The sequence below is a fragment of the Ostrea edulis genome, chromosome 10 (assembly GCF_947568905.1).
Source record: "Ostrea edulis chromosome 10, xbOstEdul1.1, whole genome shotgun sequence".
Taxonomy (NCBI): Eukaryota; Metazoa; Mollusca; class Bivalvia; order Ostreida; family Ostreidae; genus Ostrea; species Ostrea edulis.
Genome location: NC_079173.1, coordinates 7,074,445 through 7,088,062, shown reverse-complemented (window position 1 = coordinate 7,088,062; position 13,618 = coordinate 7,074,445). Strand labels below are relative to the sequence as shown.

General features: G+C 35.6%; 1 protein-coding gene across 1 annotated transcript in view; it reads right to left on the bottom strand.

The window, feature by feature from the left end:
* LOC125666668 (receptor-type tyrosine-protein phosphatase N2-like) overlaps positions 1-13,618 on the bottom strand; it is a 132,152-nt gene that overhangs the window by 33,245 nt on the left and 85,289 nt on the right. Inside the window, exon 11 of the mRNA XM_056151776.1 lies at positions 1,264-1,455. Within this exon, the coding sequence (XP_056007751.1) occupies positions 1,264-1,455 (192 nt within the window). The remainder of the gene's footprint in view (positions 1-1,263; positions 1,456-13,618) is intronic.

The window sequence follows — 13,618 nt, the reverse complement described above, 5'->3', positions numbered from 1 at the left end:
ATAGCAAAAATTTACCTCCCAATGAACTAGAAATCTACCAAGAAGCAACAAAAATTTAAAACCTCCCAAGGAATTAGAAATCTACCATGGAACAGCAAAAAATGTAACTCTCATTGAATTAGAAATTGACCATGGAAACAGCATAAATTTACCTCCCAATGAATTAGATTAGTGATTTTACAGTCGACAATTACTCAGATGCGGAATTGTGCACCACGGGTTAATGCAGCCCATTCTGTCACAACATCCCTCCTTGTGGAATAAGAATGGACACAGAACGATATCGATGCTAAACCCATGGCATGCAAGGAGATACAAAATAAAATTTTACATTAAGCCAGTTTCTGAGCTTGTGTTTGCAATAAACCAAAATTTGCTAATTTGTAAATGCTTTCCACCATTTCTTGTCACACGGAGCTGTTGGGCAGTGGCACATTAATTTGTGTCTGAGATGCCATGGATTAGGACCAAGTCTTCCTCATAAAAATGGACAGAAATTTGTCTCCCCAAAAACTTAATGGAAAAGCAGACACATCCATCATGACTGATCACCAACAAACTCCAGCTAAGTCCAATACAATTCTCGTCACCAATTCGGTATCTCACTCGGGAAAACCCACTGGGAACTAAATGGATTTTTTGTTGCTGTTAAATGTACATGCTGGCCACCAGACAATACGTGTTTAATTCCACACATCCCCAGAATGAATATTGATAACATCAGAAAATCAGAGCCTCCACTTCACCCAGATAATCACTGTGTTTGGTTGGTTGGAGAGTACGTAGTATTTGAAAGCCAGAAATTGGAAAATTCATAAATAAAAGCCTTAATAGTATTTCAGAAATATGTTTAAAGTCTGTGTTAGATTGTAATTAAAACTGTGACAAATGATCCATGAACACACCTTTCTTACTCAGCAACACTTTTCTTAAACTTTTATAGCTGCAATACATAGCCTTCTCAATTGTTTAACAATCCAATGCTAGCTGAACATTTGGAAAGTGCTAACATGTCTGCAGTACTTCATAGGGTCCAAACTTCACCTCTCTATCAACCCTCTCAGGTCTACGGAACTGCGAGTGAATTAAGAACCTGGCAGCAGAACCCAGCTCCTTCTTTTTTTAAGTTTAAACATTAATGTTTTAGCTCCTCCTTTTTAAAGTTTAAACATTAATGTTTTAGCTCCTCCTTTTTTAAATTTAAACTTTAATGTTTTAGCTCCTCCTTTTTAAATTTAAACATTAATGTTTCACCAAACTTACCTGATAGTCTTGGGAGGCCTCATTTCCTTCTCCTGTTGATCCAGACAGTTGTGCTAGCTTCTGTTTGGATCTGGAGTTCCTCCGGATCAGAAATATTATGACAGATGCCAGGAGAATTCCCGCAATACATCCACAGAGCACAAAGCTCAGCACAATGTACCTGTCTTTTGATACTCTCAGGCTGACAGGGTTCTGTAAGAGAGAAAGAATCAAATACTGAAAGTAGGCTGACACAATAATCTGTGTTTTAATACAGTTAAATTCACAGGGTGTGATCCAACTTTCTGGATCATCACACTCAGTATCCTGATGATGTTACAGTGTGTCAATGTATGTTTGTATGTTTTGGGGGGGGGGGGGGGGGGGGGGGGGGATTGAATGATCAAACACGTCACAAACAAAACTCAGCGTACACACAAAAAAATAATTTCACTGTAATATTGTTTTGATTTTTTGCTAGTTATATAGGAATACATTCATTATCTTGTAAACATGTTTTTAAAGATATGCAAGAGTGTAATGAATTTATCTTAAGAATTAGTATATGCGATATATCATAAACTTTACTACAATACATCAAAGTATTAGAAAAATTGCAATATATATTTTAAATAACATAAAAATGAGCTAAATAGCTTCAATCTTGCACAATTTATTAAAAATAACTTTTACGACTTAAAGATCTACAATGTATCAAGAATTTTGATCGTACATTAATGCTATAATTCGTATGCTTAGATGTCAATAAAAAAAAATTAGAATCCTTTGATATGATATCCCTTTAATATCTTAAAATTACACTATAACAATCGAACCACCAGCAGGTTTTCACTAGATTCTGCAATATTGTTGGGAGTACATTGAGTCCAGTCCACACGTAAGTGATGAGGAAGAAATAAGAACACATACTGATCACATCAAATAGCAACATGTCATGCATCTCCAATGCAAGCCTCAATTTGACAACTACATTAGGCTGAAAAAGTCAATAACATATATTACATATGTCCCATTAACTTTAGAAAGTCATAGGATTTGCATATTAAAGAGTACCTAAAATGATGTTGATCATTTATTTTCATGGACTTCAGCTGCTATCAGTTTGTTTTTTTTCAGTGAACTAATTTATACATGTAATATATATATGTTATATTGCAATTCTCCTGAAAACGATTCTGACTGGCACAAAACTCAGCTTAACAAGTATTAATGTTCAAATATCAAAGCCATTATATACTGGATATTCCAGAAACAACACACTCTGCTTCAAGCCTAATTTTTTTTGTTTTATATTGATTCCAAGTCTCAGAAAAATGTCTAGAGGAAACACAATAATCCGATTTCAAATCTTCATAGCAAGAATTTTTTCAGTTGCCTTGTCACATATGCAAATTTACCGACAGTTGAATAGGTTTAATTATTCAAAAGAGCTTAAAACTTCAATGATCTTAGCATGACAGGGCTGACATTAGATCCTGCAGCCTTGTTAAACGATAGGAAACTCGGGGCCCAGTGTAAATCACAAGAACCGAGTATTGATTCCAAACCCCCGTCTTTGAATTTTCTTGGTAATCTACATTTAATTAGACTTTGTCAAGAACCCTTTATGGATTCTGTCCACAAATATATTGGATTTTTTTCTCAAGGCTTTCAGATTTCAGACTTCTGGCTTTTAATATATAAATTGTAATGATGAAGTGAACACAACATCCACTATTTCAAATCACAACCTCACAACAACAAAAATTTCACCATTTCATACAAATTAATTTCTTTTTATATCTATTATCCCTCAATTGCCAGAAGATTTTAATTAGATTATACGTTCTCGCCAAATTCATAACCTTATACGGTGTCATGTTCATTCAGTTCTTCTTTGGGGGCAATTTACTTCATCTATCATGGAATTAACTACAGTGTTCTAAGGAACACAGGTTCTCTGTGTCAACAATGCAAGGGATTGTATATACATACATACATACATATATATATACATACATATATACATATATATACATAGTATTACAAGAAACACAAAACTCGAATAACACTTCACTGTTAGCGCTTTCGGCTTTAATGCCTCTTCAGACCAATACATATGATATATACATATATATACATACATATGTAAATATATATAATCACTTTTACACAAGCAGGTACACACAGTAGGCCTATATTAATCTAAATCTTAAAGTGTCCCGACAGATAAATGGACAGCTCAGTGGACTAAAGTTTAAGAGTCAACTATAGACTTACAATATTCTAATGCTGAGACTCGATCTGCACACTATTGCTCCTTTTATCATCCAAGCTGATTTAACCTTCGCATTATTATAGTGAGAGTGATAAGATCGCTAAAATTGAATATCACTAACAATTATTTCACATCAGAGGTACTGATAGTTATCATTCTTAGAATTATAAAGTCGCTAAAATTTGTTCTCGCTACATATATATACCCATTTTAAAGGAAAAATTGCCAAATTTGTGTCTAGCTAAAATTCTACTTATACAGTATTGGTGTTTGCCTGTTTGTGATAAAAAAAAAAACCAGCATTTATTACTATAATAATTATATCAAAAGTTCATTCTTTCAACGTCCTGTGATCCTCTCAGATTATAATTTAGAAAACAAATGGACAACAAGATATATATGATTATAATCTACCATTATAAAGTCTCCCAAACGAAGTACTGGCTGTATAAAAGTGGCTTTTTCTGAGTACTACTATTTTCCTCCCTTGATAAAATCCATGCCAATTTTAACTTCATTTAAGAAATCTAGATCATGAAGGGTTTGATTTTGAAATTTTTCAAAAAATCCCCCTTTTTCTTCAGTAAAACTGGTGTCACTTGACCTTGATCCTAGTTTGTAGGTCCCAACATCCTCTTATCATTTCTGATGATCCCATGTCTCTATCAGTCCTGGTTTTAAGTTATATATAAGTTTTTATAACCAAGGTCAAGGTCAATGGGGATACTAGTTTGTAGGTCACTATACACCCTTTTATCATTTCTGAAGATTCCATATGTCTCTATCATTCCCAGTTCTAAAGTTATACCAGACTTATGTTTAGGGTCAGAGGTCAATGTCACTGGAGTCACATGACCTTCATACCAATTTGTAAATCCCATCATCCTTTTATTATTTCTGAAGATTTCATCTCTTTATCAGACCTAGTTCTTAAGTAATACCAAATTTATGATCTAAGGTCAGAGGCCAAGGTCATTGGAGTCATGTGACCTTGATACTGATTTCTAGATCTCATCATTTCTGAAGATTCCATATATCTATCAGACCTGATTCTTAAGCAATTCCAATTTTGTTCTAAGGTCAAAGGTCAAGATCACTGGAGTCACTTAACCTTCATATTGGTTTGTATAAGATATTATCATCTTCTTGTCATTTCTGAAGGTCCCATGTCTCTATCAATCCCTGTTCTAAAATCATACAAGTATGTATGTTCAAGGCCAGAGGTCAAGGTCACTGGAGTCATGCGACCTTGATACTGTTTTGTGGATCTCATCATCCTTTCATCATTTCTAAAGACCTCCATGTCTCTATCAGACCTGGTTCTTAAGTGATACCAGATTTATGTTCTAAGGCCAAAGGTCAAGGTCACTAGAGTTGCTTGACCTAGCTACTAGTTTGTAGGTCCTGACATCCTTTGGCCATTTCTAAAAATTCCATGTAGCCATCAGTCCCGGTTTTAAAGTTATATCAGTTTTTATGTTCATGGTCAGTGGTCAAGGTCACTGGGGTCACTTGTCCTTGATCCTAAGTTGTAGGCCCTGTCATCCTCTATTCATTTCTGAAGACCCCAGGACTGTATTTATCATATTTGTCAAGTAATATCTGTTGGATTTTGGAATAATTTTTCTCATAGAGTTCTATTTTAAACCCCACCCTCTTTGTTCCCCCCAAAATGTACCCTAACCCCCTTCAATCTGAAAACAAAAACATTTCTGCACATCCAGATACAATGGCCTATCATATCCTTGTTTGCTTGTTTTCTGCCACACTCAACAATTTTTCTGTTATCTGGTGGCGCCCAGTGTTTTATTGGTGGAAGAGAGAACCCAGTTACAATGTACCTGGGAAGAAACCACCGACCTTCCGAAAGTAAATTGGGAAACTCCCTCACTTACCGGCGCAAGCAGGATTCAAACCTGCGCCAACCAGAGGTGAGAGGACATGTGATTTTGAGCATGATGCTTTAACCACCCGCCCATGGAGGCCCCCTATCATATCCTTGAGTATCTATTACTTAATTTCATCAACTGGTTATGGAGAACGGTGTCGGACAGTTTTAGGCGTGAGAAAGAAGCGGAAGAAAAAGAAGTTTTGGAAAAGAAGCGGAGGAATACTAAAAATAATAAGAACCGAGCAAAAACAACAAGTCTCCAAACTTTACCATGCCAACGCCTGTCGCGACACAGGATCTCCATATCTATCAAGTTCATGTCCGAAAAGAAATGCACAGCTTATAGGAAATACGTTAATTTCTAAATAATATTGTAGTCTAATTCATAATACATATTGCATATCTACAATGACTGTGAACAAACAGCTCTGAGTTGATACATATTGCATATTTTACCCATTATCATTTTGATTATGGATCGGTTTCACTTAAAGGTCTGTAAATTCTGAATTCCCAGTGTCAGTTCCATTTAAGTATTCGACTGATTATTGGAAACATGAAATTCTAATCACACACCTACTTTGACAGTTCTACCACATAATGCTTATAAAGACATTTCATCTACAGTCCAGTCTGGAGGTTTGTGCATTATAATAATACACATGCATGAGCTTACTGGTCCATTAATTATCATATGATTTTGCATGCTTTTTCATTCTTAAAAAAAAATGCAAATCATGGCCATTATGAATTCTTCTTTCTATAAAGAACTTATGTCAATAAAAGTTTTAGACTCACAAATCAAACAATCGTGGAAATATTCAGAACATGAAGTCTACAAAGTGACACTTGTCCAATCAGCAAAGGAAATCCTTCTACAGAGAGAGATTCACCATTAAATTTTTTACTGCAAGATTTTGAATGTCATGTCAATTCAATAGGTCTACTGACGGCAGGGAAATGTGACTGTAAAGGTGGACTAATTAATAAGCAACTCTTCCATGAAGCTAATCAATACATAGCCCACCTTTGATCTGAAGCCAAGGGGAAGTAACTGCCACAATTAGCAGCATGTCGTTCGTGTTTCTGGTCATTACGCAATCTATTGTGGAGGATATTTTCCCTCCTCTCCGACGCTTGCACCTCATGGCTGACTGAGCATGGTGAATATGTGAACTGCTGATGCAGAAAACGCCACAAGCAGTATCGTATTCTTCATTTACATCTGATTAATGATCAACCTGATAAATACAGTTCTCCAGTCCGTGCCTATATTGATCTCGAGCTATATGACACATCTGTATTCCTGGCTGTAAAATAATCACCGTTATTCCATTCCTGATTACTTGAAGATGTCATACAGCTGTGCTGTTGCAATGATATTTTTTTTTTGTACTGACATCAATTTTTTCACAGTGTATGTAATTACATCTCTCACCTAATAATGATCATATGTGATGATCAGCCGTAACATAGCTCAGTTTTCTCTCACGAGATAGTATTACATAGGGAATATTACATGTTAAAAATCCATATCATATGTCATTTATCAGCCCAAGTGGCTCCATATCAGCCCGAGGGCTGACATATGATATGGATTTTAGCATGTAAAAAAATTCTATTTAAACTATACTGCGCTTTTTCATACTTAGAATATTGAATACAAACAGCTGCAGTGTTACTTAGATGGGTTTTTCCATTTGATACGGAGTCCGAAAGCTGATTTCATAAAATGTTATTCTTTTTATCACATAATGGGGGTATTTTTTATTTTGCATTTTAAAGGTATACATCAAGGAATATTTGATACATTATACTTTACTACGGTAGAAAGTTTGATACATTTATCATGATTAACTCTGGTAAAAACTTTGGTACATTGATTTACTCGGATGATAAATCTTGATACATTGACTACGGTAAAATCTTTAATACATTCATCATGGTAAAAACTCTCATACATTGATTTACTATAAAAACCTATGATATATGTTGATTTACTAAAGTAAAAACCTAATGATATGTTGATTTACTACAGTAAAAACCTAATGATATGTTGATTTACTACAGTGAAAACCTTGATATGTTGATTTACCATGGTAAAAGCTTGAATACGTTGATTGTTTACGAGCTAATACATAATTTTCAGACTCCAGGTATGCATTTTTGCATGCCGGTCTGATGTATGATATACATGTGATCAGACATATTGCGCATTACAGAATCGACTCATTGCCTGGAGTATATGATAAATGTTAAATAAAAATTACAGTTGTGTCTCATATCACAGAGTCGGCATACTCAGAGGAGCACAAGATATTTTACAGTCTTTTTTTTATTTTAATTAAATGTACTTGTCATCAAAGTCATAAATTTGTGAAACAAACTGATATTTCACTAACAATGTCGAGGACATAACTTTATCTGCTACATATAAAATCAATTTCTATTTATCATATCACACTATAACTTTTAAAAGCATCAATAATGAGGACCTTCAAATATATTGCAATTACTTTATAAATTCTTGATCTATTGCAAATTAAATTATATCCTTTCAATGTAGTCTTATTTTCTTGCAATTTTTTTCAAAAATGGCATTACACCACTTCTTTGGTTTCTTCTTCAGAATTTAAGTCTTACAACAATTAAAATAATTTAAAAGTATTTATTATTAAGATTCAGAATCAGGGTTAATATAATCTATTTTCTCTTTGAAAGCACATTAAGAGAGAAAAGAAAAGAACAACAAAAAAATCAATAAAATTCATGAAGAAATAAAACTTAAATATAAGAGAGACTGATCCGATTCAGAAATATCTGTGAATTTTAATGACTCTACTCATCGCTCGGATTAACATTAGACATTGTAGGAATAGATGAGGAGAAAAAAATCAATGCACTACAAGCTATATTGCCATATGTATCCCTTTTTTCAACAGATTTATAAAAAAAAAATTGAAGGGTCCTTATAACCATTAAAGACATTTCCATATAGTCTACCATTTCTTTTTATAGGCAATGTTCAAATTCTCGAGCTTACAAAATGAAGAATTATAATCTGAACACATTGATTGGCACACCTGTAGTTGCAACAGTGACCTGACTGATAGATTAAAGGATTTCTGCACATCATACACATCAATATTTCATCATCCATTTTAACAACACTTTTGAACTGCTAAACCTGGTGATGAATTATTAAGCAGTAGTTAACATGTCCTCCACTTACCTGCTAACACTCCGGGTACCTCTAGCTGTATGCAGCTACTCTCCAGTCCAGAAACAGTGGGTACTTGTCAGAAATTAGCCTGATCCCCCAAGACAACTACAGCAGTAGACTTAAACATTTTTACCTTAAAATGGCAGAAAGCCGTCTGCCTTTATCACAGAATCGGTAAGAAATCTGTACCAGATTTTATTTCTTTTACCTGACAAGCTACAGAGTCTGTGTGAAAATGAACACAGTTTCAAATTGACTGCTGATTTTAGACGAATTATCAGAATATTGATTGCACCAGTGCTAGCGATGACAGGCTGTTGGCATGGCAACTAAATTCAAATGTCCCTACAAATTTATCAAAGGCCTGCAGAAGACTTGGCGATAAAGGTTTTTCAGGAGATTCACTTGGAATTCTCCAGCACTACTTGCTGACACATAGCTGTGTACATGTGCCCGCATCCTCACACCCAATCTAACAGCCATATGTGTTTCAGTGCAAAAACAGTCAAATAGGCATCAAAGATATATGATGCCTAAAAGCTTGTTTAACACCCAGAAACTGATACATATCAGTATTTTTACATAAATTCTCCTATTTCAATGCAGAGATACTATAAGTTGTATAGAACCCGATCACAAGCAATGCTTCTGATAATACTGTCTGTATAGAAACCCGATCACAAGCAATGCTTCTGATATAATACTGTCCGTAACTTGCAGTTTCAAAATCAGTTTATTTACATGTCTCCATTCACAGTTTTCAGACACTTCAGTCAAACACACTAGTATTATACATTGAAGTTATGACCATCATTTCACATAGTACTACATAGAGCAATGATTTGTACTGAAATCTAATGTGCTAATGAGCCTCATATGCACTGATCGATTGTTGGACAAATTAATGTACGATAAATAGGACACTAACAGAATTTTCATTTATCATTGCAGTACTTAGCATCATCAAAAAGATGTCAAAATGTAGATAAAAAACATGTAAAATCAAAATAAAATCGAAATAAAATGGACCATCAATACAATGACATTTGTATGGGGTGGGCTGTAAGCTAGCTACTAATTAGTTTAAACAGCTAGTTCATAATGAGACTGAGTTTTACACATCATGTTATATAGCATGGATGCAAACTTGTGAATTATATCGAATGTCATTAAATTTGTAAGTCAATTATTAAATGTACACTAATAACACAACAGTATCAATAAAAACCTTACTGTTGTTACAGTCATTCCCTGAACGGGGTCTGTACGCTATAGTCACCCCCTGAACGGGGTCTGTACTAATTAATGGGAACTGCAGTCCACGGCCCCAATAAGGCTTTTAATCTTACCAATACAGACATTCTATATAAACTCGATAACCACACATCTCAAATCTTGCAGTCCTTATATAGAGTCAAATCACTATGAAAAATAATTTTAGTCAGGGAAAACTGACTTCAGCTTTTTATAGAGAGTATGCTAGAGACAAGGAACAGCCGGCCATTGAAACGTTACTGGAGAGTCCTCCCTTGTAAAGTGAAACTTTTACAAGATCACAAATGACTGAGTCATGAAGTACCAGGAGCTCAGATATCTGAAGCCCGTAGTGCTAAATATATAATTCAGTTTATTCCTGTGGGGATCCGGGTTAGAATAGGTCTTCAGTACCCCCTGCTTGTCGTATGAGGCCACTTTGGATGAGACCGTAAAAAACCGAGGCCCTGTGTCACAGCAGGTGTGGCACGGTAAAGATTCCTCCCTGCTCAAAGGCCATTAAAGCATCGAGCATAAGCCTAAATTTTGCTGCCCTTCTCCAGCAATGGTGACGTCTCAATATGAGTGAAAAATTCTCGAGAGGGACGTACGTTAAACAATTTACGATCAATCAATATGATTCAGTTTAAGGTTGCTTCCTCGTCTTCTGAAATATTAAAGGCTTTTTAAATCCCTAAGATAAGACACTCCTTCTCCAAAGTGGAGAATAATTTCAGGTAGTTTAAAAAAAATATATCACTATTTTCGGATATAAATTTTGAGAAATGACCGCCCAATTCAAATGCTATAGTGATTACTACAGCTGATGACATCATGTCCTGTCATTTCCTGGTGAGAGACGTACTCTACTACCACATGAGAACATTCTGCAATAGTCTTGATGTTCTTTGTATATCAATGAGATTTTTTACTCACTTTAAAGAATAGCATGTAACACATCATCATCATGTCTAGCTGACTTAGTTGGTTAATGTGCAAGGCCGAAAATCTCTGGATCAATGAGTTCAAATCCTGAATAAGTTTTGATTTTTTTTTTCAGTAACTATTTATAAAATTTTATTTTTTTCACTAAAAGAAGGTAACTTTTAAAAGTTTTGTATTTCAAAATAACATTGTACTTATTCTTCAGTATTCATCCCTCACAAATTCTAGTGTGTCACATGCTCACAAATTCTAGTGTGTCACATGCTCACAAATTCTAGTGTGTCACATGCCTACTTAATTTTATGACCATTGACAATTTCAGCAATAAATGTACGAATTCATTTTGAAATAGGGATTAAGAGCTCAATCTGAATGACAATATAAAGTCACTGCTGATCTTAATAATTCAACAGTGAAACGAAATGTGCCTCTGAGCACGGAAAAACACACTCACTATACTCACCCTCAATATTGACTGCTTAACTCACCCTAATATTATAGGGTTATTGAACTTATATTGGTGAATATTGGCACGAGTTGGCTGTAAAGATGCACGAGCTTGCGAGTGCATTTGACAGCCAACGAGTGCCAATATTCACCTATATAAGTTCAATAACCCTTTTATTATATAGCTAAAGTATTTAGTTGTTAAATTATATCCCTTTTCACTCAAAATAATCCAAAATAGACGAGAATTCATCAATATTGGCATCTAAGGTGAAGGTGTGCAATATCGGCATGCATTTCTTAACTGTTCAATATTTAACCCGTCATTAATGCATGAAGCAAACTGATTTTGTAAATGGGGACATCATAATTTATGTACAGTAAAACATTTACTTAAGTAAATATCAAATACCGGCTCTGTCAGATTCAGAGGACCGCCGTCTGCAATTTTGGCTTTGCTTGTTTACGTCGTTACGGTAACGTCAATATTGAACGCTCATACTCGGAATGTTTCGGGCGCATACAATTTACGCAATGCAAAGTTAGCGTTCAATAAATTCTCAGGATATTGAACGCTAACATTCTCTAGATTTTACGCAGATTTTATAATAGACTATTTATTAGCTACATAATAATGACTGTTACTCACCCTAAGGCTAATATTACCTGCTTTTCACCCCTAACATTGACTGCTTCTCATCCTGATATTGACAGCTACTCACCTCATATTGACTGCTTCTCACCCTAATATTGCCTGCTTAACTCACCTTAATATTCACTGCTACTCACCCTAATATTGCCTGCTTAACTCACCTTAATATTCACTGCTACTCACCCTAATATTGCCTGCTTAACTCACCTTAATATTCACTGCTACTCACCCTAATATTGCCTGCTTAACTCACCTTAACATTCACTGCTACTCACCCTAATATTGCCTGCTTAACTCACCTTAACATTCACTTCTACTCACCCTAATATTGCTTGCTTCTCACCCTAGTATTGCCTTCTTAACTCATCCTAATATTGCTTGCTACTCACCCTAATATTGACCACTACTCACCCTAATATTGACTACTACTCACCCTAATATTGACTGGTACTCACCCTAATATTGACTGGTACTCACCCTAATATCGACTGCTTTTCTGATGTGATCGGCAGTGGTTGTATGTCAGGGGGTTACTGATTTTGAATCTTGTGATCGGCAATGGATTTGTATTTGACTAGGGGTACTAATTTTGATTCTTGTGATTGGAAGTGATTGTGTGTGAGGGAGGTACTGATTTTGGTCCGTTTAATATTGAAACAGAAGACCACTGGGTGTGAAGGTATCCTCGCTGGCTAATTTTGAAATAATTGCAATGCAATGTTAGGAGAGAAAAAATCAACGTTTCTCTAAGTCTATGATATAGCAGAACATAATGAAGCAAATGTGTGGGAAGATTTTCCAATAAAAAGCGAAATATCCTATACTAATCATGCTGGTATCACTCACAAAGGAAATAATACCTCAATATAATAGATCTCATCAGCTGATGTCGTTAACTAGTAGCTTGTACCTCATTCAAATAGTCACAGTCATGTACTTCTGACATTCAAATTCGCACTCAAATTAAAAAAAGATCTGGCCCATAGATCCTAGACAGCACATAGGCAAGAGTGAAGATTAGGGAGGATCCGTTGATTTAGAGGGTGGGAAGGGTAGAGAAGATTTGAAGGGTGGAGAGGATCTCTTGATTTGAAGGGTGGAGAGGATCTCTTGATTTGGAGGGTGGAGAGGATCTCTCAATTTGGAGGGTGGGAAGAATCCCTTGGTTTGGAGGGTAGGAAGGGTAGAGAGGATCCCTTGATTTGGAAGAAGGAGAGGACCCCTTGATTTAGAGGGTGGAGAGGATCCCTCAATTAAGCGGGTGAAGAGGATCTCTTGATTTGAAGGGTGGAGAGGATCTCTTGATTTGGAGGGTGGAGAGGATCCCTCAATTTGGAGGGTGGGAAGAATCCCTTGGTTTGGAGGGTAGGGAGGGTGGAGAGGATCCCTTGGTTTGGAGGCTAGGGAGGGTAGAGAGGATCCCTTGATTTGGAATTAATATCTAAGTAATCTTTCAGTAATCTATGAATTATCTTTTTTCCCAACATGAGACTTTAGGAGCTGTTTTTTAATGTAGATTTATGTACTTAAGCAGGAAAAGGAATGATTTAAAATTGTTTGATTGGACTATATATATATGAGACTTATTGACTCTCAGACCCCTCGGGTGTCACAAGCGAGACACCCTTACCCCTGGGCTATCATTGTTGATGCCCATGCTCTAGCTATCTGCCATTCAGAATCTAT